Source organism: Heptranchias perlo, chromosome 4 (assembly GCF_035084215.1).
Source record: "Heptranchias perlo isolate sHepPer1 chromosome 4, sHepPer1.hap1, whole genome shotgun sequence".
Classification (NCBI taxonomy): Eukaryota; Metazoa; Chordata; class Chondrichthyes; order Hexanchiformes; family Hexanchidae; genus Heptranchias; species Heptranchias perlo.
The window spans coordinates 68,985,920-69,002,968 of record NC_090328.1 but is presented as its reverse complement, the minus strand read 5'-3'; the positions used below and the strand labels follow the sequence as shown (position 1 = coordinate 69,002,968).

Below are 17,049 nucleotides of genomic sequence, written 5' to 3'. Positions count from 1 at the left end.
ACAGCCTTTAGAAAAGCTGACAAGCAATCAAAAACTCTTTTTGAAAGGTGAAACAATTTTAGCCCCCCTATGCAGCCTTTAAGCAGCATCTTTAAGTGGTTGGTTGCCGTTAGATTTTCCTAGAAGGGTCTAACAAAACTGCAACAGGACAACATAATCAGTCCTATAATGTGATAATGATTAGTGATAACTGGGGAGATTTGCCTAGCACTAAATCCATTGTGCTTGATTTTGTATTCATTGTAAATTCTCTTCAGTATATTAGAGTCTCATATGACACTGAACTGCACCAGTTGCTCCATTTGATGTTGAAGGAATGGCTGATGGAACTCCCAAAGCTATTGATATCTGTTCATGGAGGCAGCCAGAACTTTGAACTTCCTCCAAAAGTGAAACAAATCTTTGGGAAAGGACTCATCAAAGCAGCTGAGACTACTGGGGCCTGGATAGTGACTGAGGGCATCAACACAGGTAGGTTGGGCTCTATTAATCAGAAGTCACATTTGAGGTTCAGATTTTGAAAGGCCAGAACTATTTAATTACTTAACTGGTGTGGACCAATACTCAAAACCTACAGACCATTTTGAGTAATACTTTTATAGATTCTCAGCTTGGGTACTTCTCAATGTAATTATTTATACTTTGTCCATCTTATCTCAAAGATTTGTGCTTTCTTTTGACTCATTCACATTCATGTTGACAGAAGAAGCCATGGTCAATTGCTTTCCACAATAGCAACAAATTGTGTGGAAATAAACAGAAATGGAAGGCAAGGACTTATTTAACAGGCAGTAGAAGATATAGGATTGGTGGTGGGGCAGAACAATGATAAAACTGATCCTACATGGACTTAAACAACAGGGTGAACTGGATGGGCTGAGGGACCTTTTCTCCTTGCTATGATCTTAGGTTCTTATCATGGGTGTCCTCAAACCCTCTAGTTCGACTCTCTCAGATAGACTTTGATGCCTATTTTGTTGCCACTTTTGAGATGGAATGTTAAACACCACTTGAACAGAACTAAAACAAAATAACTTATAGAGACCCAGAGACACGGTTTATTTATCAGAACACCAGGGCTCGAGCCATACTGGAATCAAACTCAAAAATAAACATAATTGTGCATGTTTGAAGAAGCGCCACTCTGTATACAGCTCAGCAAGGCAATTTGCATCAAATAAATGTTCCTGTTTCATGCACAGTAGTATCCTATGCTGTTAGCAGATTGCAGCAATATCTTAAATTGCTATCTTACAGAGCTACACATGCCTGAACCTGATGTCAGTACACATACTCCAGTCTGAAACATTCACACTTCTTTAATATCTGGTATGAAAAGAGAGGAGAGGGAGTATCTTACACCTGGACTTTAAAAAGAGTTTTCTCAACTCCTTCAAGTGAAGTCATCTATAGTAGGTTTCCTTTACCCTGCTATTTATATTGAAGTCTGTTGTCATAACAACAGAAGGATGAAAGCTTAGGAGTTTACAGTCCCATGTTACAGTCGTGGCAGCAGTTGATTTCTTACCCCGTTTACTTAAAAGGTTGTCTTCTAACTGCAAGAATGCCATCAGGGACACCCTCCAAAGTAAATTTAATGGTATCAATGCCATAGGTAGCTGCCCTTTGAGAGTGGTTTCCGCCTGGTATCATTGACAGTTGTGCACTGACAGCAGTAGGTGTGACTAATGGCGATCAGCAGGTTACATTTGTTGTGTTTGTCACTGTTGGTCTGGCTGCGGGTGGGCCGACCTCTCAACCTGCCCATACAGACCAGAAAATCACCAGCCCAGAGACCTTTCCCTGACATTGGGAAAGGTCTCAGCAGGACTGCTGAGGGTCAATTTTAACTTTCGCCGCCCAGCGGGTAGGCCTGAAAATCACATGCTGCACTTATCACCCCATTCCCATTCTGATCCCACCTACTGCCTTTAGATCCAGTCCAGGTACCTACCTAAAGCAGGTGGGAGCCTTATTAAAGTATTTAAATTGGAGTCCTACAATATCAATATGACCCCCATGCCATTTTCTCTGGAAAAAGCAAAAGTAACGGGTAGTATTGGACCTGCCCAGTATTACTGGTGGTACAGGCATGAAACAACAATTGGAAGTGCTATTTAAAGGGGAACTCAGCTGCATGTAATCAGATCAATAATATCTGTGTGCAATTCACCTGACTGAATTGCTTCACAAGTTTTTCCATTGACATTCACTGATTTTACTTATCCTTCTGCTTCAAAACTTTCAAGAGGCCTAAGGCTCAAGATTTCAGTCATCCTGGCCACTCTGGTTGGAGAAAGAGGAACAGCAACAGCAGCTTGGGGAATCTTAACAGGCTGCAATGGGGCTCTGAGGAGACCACACATGAGGAGGGCTGCTTGTAGGTGTCCTTACCCTGCCCACAGGACCCATATGCCCAGAGTCACTTATCTTCAGTGTTCCAAGCAGTGGTGAATCAGGAGGCTGCGCTTCTCCAGGGAGACACCTGTAGTGTGCGTGCTGAGATGGAGAAGCAGCAAGTTGCGAGCAGGATGAAGAGATGGTCATCTGCAAGAAAGTGGCTCCAATATGAAATGTGAAAGCAGTTAGCATAGATGTGAAATGCTTAGCAGTTGCTGCCAGCTAAATGCAGAATGCAATGCCTGTCAGTTGTGAGGGCAGCAGCAAAAAGGGAATATGTGATTGGAATGAGAAGGAGAGGTGGCACAGTGTCCCTTTGTAATTAGTGGAGGAGCGAGGGAGGGAAATGTTTGGAGTGCTAGGGGAGAGGGGGAAAGTGCTGTGGCCAGGTATAATGCAGATAAATAGAGATAAGAAGACAGCATTCTCACCCTTGCAGTCCGGGTCAGGTTGTGAAGCACTTACGGCAATGAATCCATGTTCGCGGGTAATGTTGCGGGCATTGACATTGTTTGCACCTTGCTATTCGAGGGCAACAGGTCCTGGTGAATAAATCCTAATCAGAACACCAAGATCTTCTGATATCGGTAACTTGAGATAAATTAATGGAAACTTTATGTGTGGTCCCCGCGGCTCTCTGGTAAGCACCTATGTGGCCCACAGTCAAAAGCTTGGATAGTCCTAATGTAAAGGATCCTTCAGAATCTCCTGGTTATTAATGGTAAGTGGGTAAGATCATTAATCTTATGGCACTGAGTAGCATGCGGGGATCATAGACATGGCACTTAATGCCATGTCCATCTCCTTCCACTGTGCTTGGCTAGATCCCCTAGGTGGCCTCCTTTCTGCGTCTCTCTGATTTTAATTTGTGTCAGCAGTACTTCTGTTGATGCCTTTGAAAATTTGGGGGCTCCACACTTTGTACCTGAACTATCAGACCTTTTACAATTGGAAATCCTGCTTGCAACAAAAAAAGGGTTGGTGAAGATGAATGGCTCTTTAAGCTGCTACAGGCTTTTAAACATTTCCCGCCCCCTCCTCCGTGGGGAGCTCTCAATTAAAGGTGGGAATACTGCCGGGAGACAGTCTTCATTATTTAAATTAAGCTGACCCCAGAACATTTGGAATCGACTAACGCAGTTGGGTGAACAGAAATCCCAGCCCCAATGCACTTTCACCAGCAATTGTGCCAAAGGTGAAGTTCCAGCCTGATGTGTCTCTTGTCTGATCAAATATTTTAATTAAATTCAGTGACAACTGTTTTTTTAATCTCTTTCTAGTTATTAACATAAGAATGTGGCATTTTTAAATTAGGAACTTCTAGACATGTTGGCGATGCAGTAAGAGATCACACTTCCCCGTATCTACGAAAGATCTGCATAGTAGGAATTACCCCTTGGGGAGTCGTAGAAAACCACCGAGATTTGATAGGACAAGATGTAAGTAACCTGTGTCTGACTGAACAGAGCCATTCTGTCTGATAATAAAACAGTGTTTATGATAATAATTTCACTTAACTATAATTAATACAATCTGATATGTTTGTACTGACAGCTGCCACAAATAGGGACTTAAAACTGAATCAAACCACCCCGTAAAATGAACAGTATATATATATATATTTTTAAAGTAACATTTTGGAATGACTGGGACTGGAATCTAACCTCAGGGATCAGATATTGATTACAAACTGTTTATGCTTCACTCTTATGGCTTATGGCATTAACTGATGCTACTGTTTATACTGCAGATACTGGTTTCCCACTGATGCACATTCAGCTTATGAATATCCTCCTTGTGTAAAGATGGTTAATGGAGTTTCTCAAGTTATTGATAGAGTAATCTCTCACTATAACACTCCTATAACTTCTCGACAGCCTGTCCTTCATAGGGCTGATAAAAGGAGCATTAATGAAAAGGGCAAATGTATTTTTCAAACAACTGCTAAATGGCTCAAAATAAAGAAAATTTATAACTGCAGAGTTTAACTGAGGTCAACTTAAACAGAGTTAAACAATGACATTAGTTTTAGCTTTGTTTGTTCATTTACGGTGTATGGTTTATTCAAGCAAAGATTGTTGGGAATGATCACTCATGCTCTATTTGGTTTGAATCCTTATTCATAGAAAACAAAAATTGTACAATTGATCGGCCTTGAGAATGCTCCGCTGGTGTAGAGCTGGGAGCCCTCGCTGGTGACCTCCATTCCTGACTCCGTTAAAGTATCTGCAGATGGAGGAGATAACAGAATTTAAGTGTTAATAGTGGGCACCTGCACCACTGTGGGTGCATCTCGATTGCCCGCCAGGAAGAGGAAGGGTGGGAAATGTGCCGCTGTTTGCAGGTCAACCAGCACCAGTAGCACAGAATGACCCTTTAAAAAGGCCAATTAGCCCCATTTACAAGGGGACCAATTGGGGGACCAGCTGGAAATTTTCTTCAAGGGTCCATGCCAGGACCCAGGCCTGGCCTCTAAGCATGCCTCACATCCGTTGGGCTGAATGCCAATATGTCTGGTTGAGCCCACTTGGCATAACCTAGGCTGGGGTGAGGAAATTCCTGACCTGGGAGTTGCCTTTCCATGGCCCCGTGACCTCTACTGCAGAGACCATGTTCGAGCATACGGAGGTACTGCCCCAAACGGGCTCCCATAGAAAACTAAAGTGGAGGCCAGGACTTGATGTATATTCGTCCTGGCACAATTTCCAGCATCTCCACTGCACTCCTGGCAGACCTTTTTGACTCCATATGTGTGTACTTTTTCAACTAATGCAGTTGATACACTCAGTTTCACTCTAAGCCGGATAGCATATAGAGAACCAATATACCTGCAGTTTATGTGACATTGATTTGCAATCAGCTTGCAGAGACAGTGTGAAACCATCTGTAACATGTAGACTCATCCTACTTCAGCTTCACACTGGCAACATTATAACTACAATCAATGCAAAGCCAGAATTCTAAACTTGAAAATCTATAAAGTTTTAAAAGTGCCTCTGCATCCACTAACCCGCTTTTAAGGCTTTGATTTTTGTAAGTAGGCAGCAGCACAGGCAGCTCTTCACTAATTTTGAAAGTTTCACCAAAATTGCGATACTAGTGAGCGAAGCTCTGTACATGTATTTAAAATACTTGCTGCGCAGTAAAATTGTTTAGTGGAGGCTGCTTTAATTTAATGTTTTGTCATCCCTGTATATATAGCTACAGCATCTATAATTCGGCCAAGTGTTGATGTGTGTTGTAAAAATTATCTCCGTGTTACAGGTGTTTTGGACTGTTTACATGCAGTAAAATACTGGCGTCTCATATTTATGAGGTTTGTTCAGGCAGATTTTCTCCTGAAAAGCGCTGGAATTTCTTTTGGTTTCCTTAGTTTGTATAAGTCTAAAAAAGCAAAAGTGTAATGTGAAAATTCAAAATACTGACCCAGATACAAGAGGAGAAACTGGTTTTATAATGTTTTTAAGCTGGTTGTGTATAATATATTTCCTTAGGTAGTGTGTCCCTACCAGATGCTTGGCAATCCCCTGAGCAAGCTGACCAGTTTAAATAGCAAGCATTCGCACTTCATCCTGGTCGATGATGGGACTGTTGGCAAATATGGGAATGAAATGAAGCTGAGAAGAAAGCTGGAAAAATACATTGCACTTCAGAAAATCCATACTCGTAAGTACAGGTTGACAACCACTGTGCTGGAGCTTGTGGAGAAGAAGGGTCTTCCCTTTTCCAGCTACATAAACTGCTCTTGCATATATGGGCCCATTTTTCTGGCCTTTGACCCCAGGGGACACTCAATGCCCTGGGTGCAAAGGCCAGAAAACCCCTTTTTGACAGCTCTTCATTCCCTTTAAGTTGCTCCAGGATCTCCGGAGATTTCCTGAGGCGGACAGAGGGTGGGGTGGAGAACATTCCTGGCCTCGCACTTCATTTTCCTGTTGAAACAGTCACTGAGCTTTCCGCCACAGGGGTGTCCAGTGAAACATGGCATCAACATAAATGAGGCGAGAGGAGGCGTTCCAAGCCTTCTGCATCACTTTCCTATTGCAGTGCTTGCTGAGCACCCTGCTGCAGATGTGCCCAGTGAAAAGTGGCACTATCGACTGCCTCTGGACCCTCTTTGACCAGAGGATCTGTGGGAGTCTCAAGGACAGGCCGATGATATTTAGGTAAATGTTTTCTTTCAATGTTAACAGCCTCGCAAGATGTTTTGATGCAATTGGGATCTTCCTTTTTTTGTCAACATAGGGATGGGCCAAGGTGTCCCTGTGGTAGGGCTGGTGATTGAAGGTGGTCCCAATGTCATCCTGACGGTCTGGGAATATGTAAGAGATGCTCCCCCTGTGCCTGTCATTGTGTGTGAAGGAACAGGCAGGGCGGCTGATCTTCTGGCTTTTACGCATAAACACACTGCAGATGGTGGGTATGTTCCTTATTCATATGTTCTTTTATATATTTATATACAGTGAGTTTCAGGATACACGGAGTTTATATTATAACAACAGTGTCATTTATGCCATGTAGGGGATAATATCAGGGCCACTAATTGCAGTGATTGAATAGGTCAAATTCTGTTTTTATTAAGATGGCATTCTAAAATTTCGACTGGTGCTTTGGGTATTTAATTCCACGCATCTGTCCATTATACAGTGAAAACTGTAAATCAATGGCCTTTGTTTTCTGTATATATTATTTGATTTATATATATTTAATTTTTATTCAATACTAGCTTTAAAGCTGAGAATACACAGAAAAGTGACATGCAGATCTACCAGTTGGAGTTAGCTATCTGGGGTGGGACTTTTGCTCACCTCAAGGCCACAGTGCTTAAATTGTGTGTGTGTGTGTGTGTGTGTGTGTGTTGGGAATGGGGGCCGGAAGATGCCTGGTGGAGAATCAGAGACCTGGTATAGCAGCAGGATATAAAACTTGCTGTTTCTTGAAGGGGTGCTTGGCGCATTGGAGGAGCAGGCAACCTGGGCAATTAGGATGGCAGCAAGACTGAAGAAATGAGCAGAAAGCTTCAGGGAGCCAGACTTGTATGTATACATATTAAAGATAGGAAACAGGAGCAATGGGGCTGTTTGGGGTCAGGCGTCAAGGATGTGGTACTCACTTTGAGAAAGGGGGTGGCTGTGACAGTCATTGTTACCTCCTTGAACCCCAGGACTCCCTTGCAGTGCAGAAAGAAGTTTAATCACCTCTCCAGAGCAGCAAAGGTAAACTTCCTGCTCCCTCGACCCTTCCTTATAGTGGGCTCGATTTTAGGGTCGGGTTTCCTGCGGGTTTCCAGCGGAGGGGCCCCGAAAATCCCGATATGAGGTCATGTGACCGGATCGCGCCGCGATCCCGACCACTTCCGGGTTCCCCGATCACGTGCGGGGCTGCGTGCGTGGCCCCCGCTGGTGGGAATCCCGCAGGCAATTAAAGCCAGCGGGGTTCCACTTGAGAGTACTTACCTTGCTCGTTGAGGTCAGTTAATGAGCTGAATCAGCTGTCAAAAGAGGAAGTGTGGGATTTCACCTGCATCGCAGCGTGTTTCCCACACTGGGGGAAACAGTCTCTCTCCAACCAGGCGTGTTGCAGCCAGCAGCCTGTGGCAGGTGCCAAGGTGCACCCCACGGGGGAGAGCCCTCACCCACGCAGGAGGCCACTGCGTCACATAGGGCAACTCCTGCCCCCCACCACCCCCCGCCAAGCCAGAGGACAGACCGACACGAAACTGCAGCCCCAGTCCGAGGAACCACCCACCTACCCTGCACAACCCCTCAGACCAACACCTGCCAGATGGGTGGTGCGTGGACACCCTCGGAGGACGAACAGCATGACCAGCCCCAGCAGCCTCGCAGTCCACGCCGTCCGCCGCAGAGACGTGGAGCCCCCCAACACGGGGTTGTTGCACGCCCACCTGCACAGCAGGAGGGAGGGCTACCGCAGAGAGAGACGCATCGCAGAGGGCACTACCCTCGCCACATGGTCCACAGACCGAGGCGAAGCTCCCCGGACCTCTCCGAGCAGCAGTGCACACGGAGGCGCAGATTCGCTCGACATGTAGTCCTGGAGATCTGCAGGCTCTTTCATGCCGAGCTGCTCCTGGCTGGCCCCAGCAACAAGTGCTTACCTGTCGCTGCCAAAGTCACCACTGCCCTCCACAACTTCTCCTCCGCATCCTTCCAGGGTGCAGCCGGCTACACCGCCGATGTCTCTCAGTCGTCTGCGCGGAAGAGCCCTGCAAATACACCTGCACCTACTCTGCAGTAACACGATGGGTGGCATCAGTGGTGGGTCCTCATAGTGATACCCAGGAGCGGGCATTATTGGACACAACAGACAGTATTCGCGGAGACATGGCAGTGGTGGTGCCAATATAATGTGTGCTGTTTGCTCTGAAATTCAATATAGGTACCACCCATGGCAAACCCTCCGACACCCTTGTGCACCCCCTTCATGCTCACGAAACATTTGCCTTACGCTGCCTACTGCACATATGTGATGCATGCCCTGTGGCTGCAGCACAGGTGGTGGCAGGTTGAGTGAGGCTGGCCGTGAGGGAGATGCATGAGAGGGTGAGTATGGGATAGAGCCATGAGATTGTATGAGGATTGGGTCGCGTGTTAGTGGCAGGATGAGTACTGGTGAGGTGAGTAGGTGGAGGTAAGATGAGGATGGGGTTTGAGTGGGTATGAGGGGTGATGTGACAGAGTAGTGTTGGCGGTGCTGAAGGAGATGTGGGGTTGGGGCAGTGTTGTGGCAGATGGAGTGTAGGGGAAAGACTTCGTGTTCTCACTGTGGCTGACCTACTGCGGTCATTGCAGCACCTCCTGCACTGTATGCAGGTGGGCGATATGTTGGTTGCGCAGGTGACCCCCTCTGCCACCTCGAGCCAGGCCTTCTTGGTGGCAGAGGCTGGCCGCTTCCTCCCGCCCGCCGGGTGGAAGATCTCTGTCTTCCCCCTCCTCCTCACCCCATCTGATGATACCTGGGGTGAGGCATCATTAAACTGGGAGCAGCCTTTCCCCTGGGCTGCTCCATGCTGTAATTTGTTCCATTGGTTGCAGCATCTGTCAGTGGAGGACTGCCCCTTTAACTAGAGAGCCTCCAGCTGACATCGTACTGTGCATGCGCAGCCCGCCCGACGCGCAGACCAGCAGCGTGGACCCCGGAGGAGCAGGTAATTGATTCCTATTAGTGGTTTGCCTGCTACGATCGCGCGGGCAACCCACTAATTTCACCGAGCGTGTTGACCACGCTCCCGAAACCCAACCCGCCGGAAACCCGCAGGCCTGGTAAAATCGAGCCCCAAGAGTATACAAGTACAAATATTGGGCCTCCAATTTAAGTTATAAATAATTAATATGGTGTTTCCTTTTTGAAAATAAATAACAAATGTTGGCCTGGCTGCAGACTGAGGAGGGCTTGGTAACTAAGGGGCACCAGACAACCTCTTTTGAAAAAAATATTCAAACTTAAAAAGTGATTAAATAGTAACTTCCCTGAGCAAATCAGAAAAACAATCGAAGTGGTGTCAGAGAAGGAAACGATAGCAGAGCAATTTGTCTCTGCAGAGCTACCGGTGGCCAGAGTATCTGCACAGAGACCTGATGAGTAGAGCATGGAACTGCAGCATCATGCGCTGTCATATTAATGGCAACATCCTATTAAAACCTTGACAGGGCAGATGTCATGAGATGTGGATACAATTTACACTGAAAACCTCATGGGCCCTGTTGACATTACACCTTTGAATGGAAAGATTACAGGGCATACTGATTTTAATAATGTATAGATGTGGAGAATCATGGAATCTTACAGCACAGAAGGAGGCCATTCAGCCTAGCGTGCCTGTACCAGTTCTTGAAAGAGCTATCCAATTAGTCCCCTACTCTTTCCAAATAGCCCTGCAAATTTTTCCTTTTTAAGGACATATCAAATTCCCTTTTGAATGTTACTATTGAATCTGCTTCCACCTCCCTTTCAGGTAATGCATTGCAGATCGTAACAAGTCGCTGCGTAAAAAATGTCTCCTCATCCCACTCTGGTTCTTTTGCCAATTATCTTAAAAGATAATTGGCAAAAGAACCAGAGTGGGATGAGGAGACATTTTTTACGCATTCTCTGTTCCAGTGGAAATAATCTCTGTAGGTCAAGATACCCAATTATCTTAAAAGATAATTGGGTATCTTGACCTACAGAGATTATTTCCACTGGAACAGAGAATCTAAGAGGAGATTTATTAAAGATTTTCAAAACTATGAAGGTTTTTGACAGCGAATAGGGAAAGACAGTTTCCTTTGGTGGTAGAGTCAGTGACGAGGGGTCATCAATTTAAAATTATGACTTAAGAGAGTGAGAAGACAGGTTAGGAGAACTTTCTTTATGCAGAGGGGTGTTAGATTAGGGAATGCTTTGCCACAGGGATTCATTGAAGTTGAGATTATTGCATTTTTAAAAGGCAAAAATTGCATAAATATTTGAAGCAGAGGAATACGTAAGGAGAGAGCAGGGAAGTGGAATTAGTTTTGCATTGCTCCAGCAAAGAGTCAGCACAGACATGATGGGCTGAATGGTCTCCTTCTGTGCTGTAAACTTCTGTGGATGGTTCGTTGGTTAGATAACTCTGTGCTTGCTGTATCTGCTCTTCTGTCTGTCTGATGTTCTCTGGTTCTATCTGCCTGACTCTGGTGGTTAAACAGTTTTTGCCTGTCTGACTCTAGCCCAGTGGTGAAGCAGCTTTCTATGCACAGTATACAATTGTCTATTATTTTTATCATTGTAGGGCTGAGTTTATGATTATGTGCTTGCAGTGGGAAACGTTGGCGGCTGGATAGGCCCACAATTTTCCATTCATTATAGACCAAAGCTCACGAGCAGCACGCCCACAGTTTTGGCTGGCAAGCGTGATTCCCTGCTGGGAGTGCGCATCACAAAGTCAGCCCCTGTATATAGATCATAATATTTTAAGAGTTCAGCCCTATTTGAATTAAATGATAAGATTTCTTCTATCGATATTTAAAAAAAATGATAGTACAGACCTAATATTCAGCCCTTATTTTAACACTTAACAGTGACATACATGGTATCTTTTATCATAGAAAATTGTATCCTGGCTTGGAAGATGAATTAATATTAATGATCCAGAAGATCTTTAACTTTGGACAGAAGCAATCGGATCATTTATTTAAAATTCTTATGGAATGTATGGAGCACAGAGAATCGGTGAGTATCTTTGAGTCAGCAGTGAGTATAATTACGTTTTTGCAAAGATCCCATGAAGATGACTGGTGCAGGTGCTTCAGTATAGTGGCAGTTTATTGACTTGATAAATGCAGTAGATCAATTTTGTCAAAGTGAGACTTCAGTTCATACTTTTTTTGGGTTGGGTGTGCTGAAGTTTTGTAATCAATAATATGAGGTCGATGGCTGTGAATGGAATATTTTCCCATCTTGACACTGATGTGTTTATTTTGCAAAATCACTTCAGGAAGGAGAGACTTTATGATACTTCAGGCAGCCTGTGCAATCTTCTCTGCATGTACCACAGGGTGAATTCCACAACCCTGGGAGTAGGAAGTAAATAATTTACACAAATGCAAACCCGTCCATGCATAGTTGTTTGAAAGAATTAACCTGTGACTGCAAGATCTTCTCTGATGGCTGCAGGAGATTTGCACAGGCCCATGGTTGACAAAACTGCACCAGTGGTCTATACAGGCAGAGTGAGCATCCAACTTACCTGCATCTGGATAAGGTGCCAGCCTGTGTTGTTGGTGGCACTGTTTATATTTGCTGCTGGGACAGGTGTATAATCCTTCTGTCTTTATAAAAGAATGCCCTCTGACTTGTCCCATGACCAGGTATGGTTTTACATTGTGTTAATAGTCCTCAAAATACTAAAATGGAATTTTAAAAAACTGTCAGAGAAGTTGGCTGAGCAAATGCCAAAAAATAAATATAGAAGTGAAACTATTTGTAGTTCTGTATTAACTGTAGAACAAAAAAACATGTATATTATATCATTAGAAAAAATAAATCGTACGGAAGATATTAAAAGAGGGCATAACGGTAATGAAGCACATTTGAGTAGCAAGACATGGAATAGGAGAATGTGGACAGGGTCATGACATTACACACAGTCATTTTCAGTCTCAGCTTCCCATCAGTAGAATCTGTTGAGTTGACAGCAGGTGCCTAACTACAGGGAAGAGAGAGTTCTGGGCACTGGACCTCAGGAAAAATATATTGGCCTTGGAGGCGGTACAGTGCAGATTCACCAGAATAATACCTTAAAGGGTTAAATTATGAAGACAGGTTGCATAAACTTGGGTTGTATTCCCTTGAGTAAAGAAAGTTGAGGGGTGATCTAATTGAGGTGTTTAAAATGATAACTGGAATCTATAGAGTAGAGACCGAGAAACTATTTCCTCTGATGGGGGAATCCAGAACAAGGGAGTACAATTGTATAGTTAGAGATAGGCTATTTAGGAGTGAAATCAGGAAGCACATTTTCACACAAAGGGTAGTGGAAATGTGAAACTCTCCCCCAAAAGGCCATGGATGTTGGGTCAATTGAAATTTTCAAGACTGAGACTGACAGATTTTTATTAGGGAAGGGTATCAAGGGATATGGTTCAAAGGCAGGTAAATGGAATTGAGGTATAGATCAGCCATCGTCTAATTGAATGGCGGAACAGGCTCAAGGGGCTGACTGGCCTATTCCTGTTCCTATCCATCAGTCCAATTAGTTTCTGCACAGCTCCTGACGGTGGCTGACTACTCAGTGGCAGTGACAAATGCTTGGTGGAAGTTGATCTGTGCATTTATTCATCTGGAATGTGTTGCATGGTATAGTAAGAACTTGAAGACTGAGAAAGAGGGCCCTCCCAAAGATCCATCTGGCGAAGGCAGCAAGTATCTGAGCTATATAGACCAGGAAGGCCCACGTTCAATCCCTGCTCTGTGTTGAGTTAGCTGATCTCAGCTAGGGTGGTGATAGTGGCACTGGAGTTGTGCCTCTTGGATAAGGAGAGAAAGAAATGGCCAGACTTCCTTCTTCTGATTGTATCCAGTAACCCCTGTAGGAACCTTGAGTAAGTTCAGGACTAGGCTTGGCCAAATAATCTGCCAAAACTCACTGTGATGGCTCAGGCATGCAGAATGACCACTTGGCCTGTAAAGCTATATCCCAACATCAAGCCTATTTCTTTAAGTGAGGAAGGAAGAAAATTGGTAATAAAAGGAGGGAGAAGAAATAGGGGAAAAACCAAAAAGCTACAAAAAGAGAAAGAAAATGAAGAGATTCAGATAAAACTTGTATGTTAAGTTTGTGCGTGAATGTATGTGGAAGGATAACAGCTCCACTTTCTCTTGTGAACACAGATTACAATTTTTGATGCAGACTCAGAAGAACAGCCGGACATTGACTTGGCAATATTAACTGCTCTCCTCAAAGGTAGTCAGTCTCATATTAAATATTATAGCTTCCTTTACAAAAATCCTATTTCATTTCATAATATTCTAAAGTAAAATCTGTTTTTGTTTCTAAAGGTACAAATATCTCTGCATCAGATCAGCTAAGTTTGGCGCTGGCATGGGACAGAGTGGACATTGCTAAGAAAAATATTTTGGTTTATGGTCAACATTGGAAGGTATTCAATAATAATGTATTGAATATTTTAATAACATATTCAGTATTAACATCCGAAAGACACTTTTGATAATCTATGTTTCACAAAACACCTTGACCCCTGAAATTTGGTCTCCTGCTGTGGACACTGGCAGAACTCACAGGGAAAAGGCGAACACCTGGATGCGTACATCTTTATTATTTCTGGGAGTTTCTTCTCTGCCTTGTGATGGGTAGAACTTCTGTCCTCCCCCTAGTGACAACCAAGGGTTGGAGCCAGAAGCAGGGACTTTTTAAGCTGAGAGTTCCCGCTCCTCAGGCTCCAGTGGGCCCCAGTGTAGTAGTGGCCGCCAGTGTGCTGAGTGAGTAGATGCATACCCAGTCTCTACAAAGCTGCTGATTGGACCACTGACGGGGTTGGGGAGGGGTAAGGAGGGAAGGGGTGTGCTGCGCAACATCATGGTGGATGGGTGTTGGAGTTTCTGGCAATCATGGGCAGGCAAGTGTTGGCGATATAACCGAAGTGGTATTTGCACCCGGCCTGACCCATGTAAATGAACAAACCAGAGTCCCAGTATTCCATGGTTATTGATAGCCTGTTTGCTGTCCCTCTGCACTTCTTATCTATTATATATTAAAAACAGTGCATGGTTGAAACATTCCAAAGGTGTTGCACATATAGGTGATTCTGTGAGCATAATGTTATTTGACGAAATATTATGACAGGACCACCTAAATTAAAAATAAGTAACCCGCCTCTGGAAATTATTTTAAAAAAAGGTTTTGCAAAACATTGACTTGCTAAAAGGGCACTGAACTTTAGCTTCCAATTAGAGGCTATGATGCTTCTTGAGCTGCAATGACTATTGATATTGTAAGAGATGCTTCACAGATCTCTTCCTTAAAGATCTTCTGTTCTGCTGAATTCTTGGAAAGATCATTTAAAATTGGTTTCTCTTTGATACTGGAAATAATGATTTGGCTATTTGTCTAGTAACATGGACATGTTCTTCATGTTCTGATCTGGAAAACTAGGCAAAATCCATACAAAAGAAACTACATTAAAAAAAATGGTGTCCTTTTAGTAGCTGCCTTCTGCAGCAAGTAATGCTTGGCAGGGCTTCCAAGTGAAGATCATCATATTTGACAGGACACCAAAAGCCCCTTATTTCATGTAGGATGCAAGGTAAATTAAGCTCTCACTTAAAATGTATAGGAGTAAATTACCCAGATGGAAATTCCAATTGGAAAATAGCTCACAGGATTATTTCCAGCGGGGATTGGATGTGATTAATGGCCACTTGCTGGTAACGTGTCTGACTAACTTGATTGAATTTTTTGAGGAGGTAACAAGGAGGGTCGATGAGGGTAGTGCATTTGATGTAGTCCAAATGGATTTTAGCAAGGATTTTGACAAGGCAGACTGGTCAAAAAAGTAAAAGCCCATGGGATCCAAGGGAGAGTGGCAAGTTGGATCCAACATTAGCTCAGTGGCAGGAAGCCAAAGGTAATGGTTGACGGGTGTTTTTGTGACTGGAGGGCTGTTTCCAGTGGGGCTCCACAGGGCTCAGTACTAGGTCCCTTGCTTTTTGTGATATATATTAATGATTTGGACTTAAATGTAGGGGGCATGATTAAGAAGTTTGCAGATGATACAAAATTTGGCTGTGTGGTTGATAGTGAGGAAGAAAGCAGTAGACTGCAGGAAGATATCAATGGACCGGTCAGGTGGGCAGAAAAGTGGCAAATAGAATTCAATCTGGAGAAGTGTGAGGTAATGCATTTGGGGAGGGCAAACAAGGCAAGGGAGTACACAATAAATGGGAGGATACTGAAAGGTGTAGAGGAAGAGAGGGACCTTGGAGTGCATGTCCACAGATCCCTGAAGGTCATAAGACAGGTAGATAAGGTGGTTAAAAAGGCATATGGAATACTTTCCTTTATTAGCCAAGGCATAGAATATAAGAGCAGGGAGGTTATGCTGGAACTGTATAAAAAACTGGTTAGGCCATAGCGTGAGTACTATGTATAGTTCTGATCACCACATTACAGGAGGATGTAATTGCACTTGAGAGAGTACAGAGGAGATTTACGAGGATGCTGGGACTGTAGAATTTTAGCTATGAGGAAAGATTGGATAGGCTGGGGTTGTTCTCTTTGGAACAGAGGAGGCTGAGAGGTGATTTAATTGAGGTGTACAAAATTCTGAGGGGCCTAGATAGAATGGATAGGAAGGATCTATTTCCCTTAGCAGAGAGGTCAATAACCAGGGGGCATAGATTTAAAGTAATTGGTAGAAGGATTAGAGGGGAGCTGAGGAAAAACTTTTTCACCCAGAGGGTGGTAGGGGTCTGGAACTCACTGCCTGAAAGGGTGGTAGAGGCAGAAACCCTCAACTCATTTAAAAAGTACCTGGATGTGCACCTGAAGTGCCATGACCTACAAGGCTACGGACCAAGTGCTGGAAAGTGGGATTAGGCTGGGTGGCTCATTTTCAGCCAGCGCAGACATGATGGGTGAATGGCCTCCTTCTGTGATGTAAATTTTCTATGATTCTATGATACTGCTGGCCAGAAAATGTATCCTCTTTAGCCACGATGAACAGTTGTCATGTGCTGTTTTTACTGTAACTGCAGAAAGAAGAGGAGGTGTTTCTTCACAATTTGAGTCTGAATCTAAAGATTTTCTAAATTGGCTGTCCTCTCCTCTCTGATTCAGAAGATGGTGGGTTCAAGCCCCACTCCACAATTTGAGCACATAATCTGGGTACTGAGAGAAAGCAGCATTGTTGGAGCTGTCAACTTTCAGATGAGATGTTAAACCAAGACCTTAACTCTTAGTTCAGGTGGACGTTGAAGGACTCACGCACTTTGTGAAGAAGAACATGGAGTTATCCTGGCAACCTTCTTCCCAGTGTCACCAACAGATTAACTGGTCATTCATCTTATTATGGGATCTTGCTGTGTGCATTCTCCCACATAACAACAGTAACTGCAGTTCAAAACTAATCCGTTGTATTTGAAGTGCTT

General features: G+C 44.0%; 1 protein-coding gene across 6 annotated transcripts in view; it reads left to right on the top strand.

Annotated features, from left to right (window-relative positions):
- The window catches only part of trpm6 (transient receptor potential cation channel, subfamily M, member 6), a 149,864-nt gene that overhangs the window by 36,252 nt on the left and 96,563 nt on the right, over nucleotides 1-17,049 (top strand). For 4 of the 6 annotated variants that reach the window (XM_067983082.1, XM_067983080.1, XM_067983083.1 and 1 more), the window contains exons 5-11: nucleotides 258-471; nucleotides 3,715-3,839; nucleotides 5,895-6,066; nucleotides 6,646-6,820; nucleotides 11,490-11,613; nucleotides 13,774-13,846; nucleotides 13,942-14,042. In XM_067983082.1, coding sequence (XP_067839183.1) covers nucleotides 258-471; nucleotides 3,715-3,839; nucleotides 5,895-6,066; nucleotides 6,646-6,820; nucleotides 11,490-11,613; nucleotides 13,774-13,846; nucleotides 13,942-14,042 — 984 coding nt within the window. Of the gene's footprint in view, nucleotides 1-257; nucleotides 472-3,714; nucleotides 3,840-5,894; nucleotides 6,067-6,645; nucleotides 6,821-11,489; nucleotides 11,614-13,773; nucleotides 13,847-13,941; nucleotides 14,043-17,049 lie in introns of those variants that run through there. The other 2 variants (XM_067983085.1, XM_067983084.1) reach the window with 2 other exon arrangements.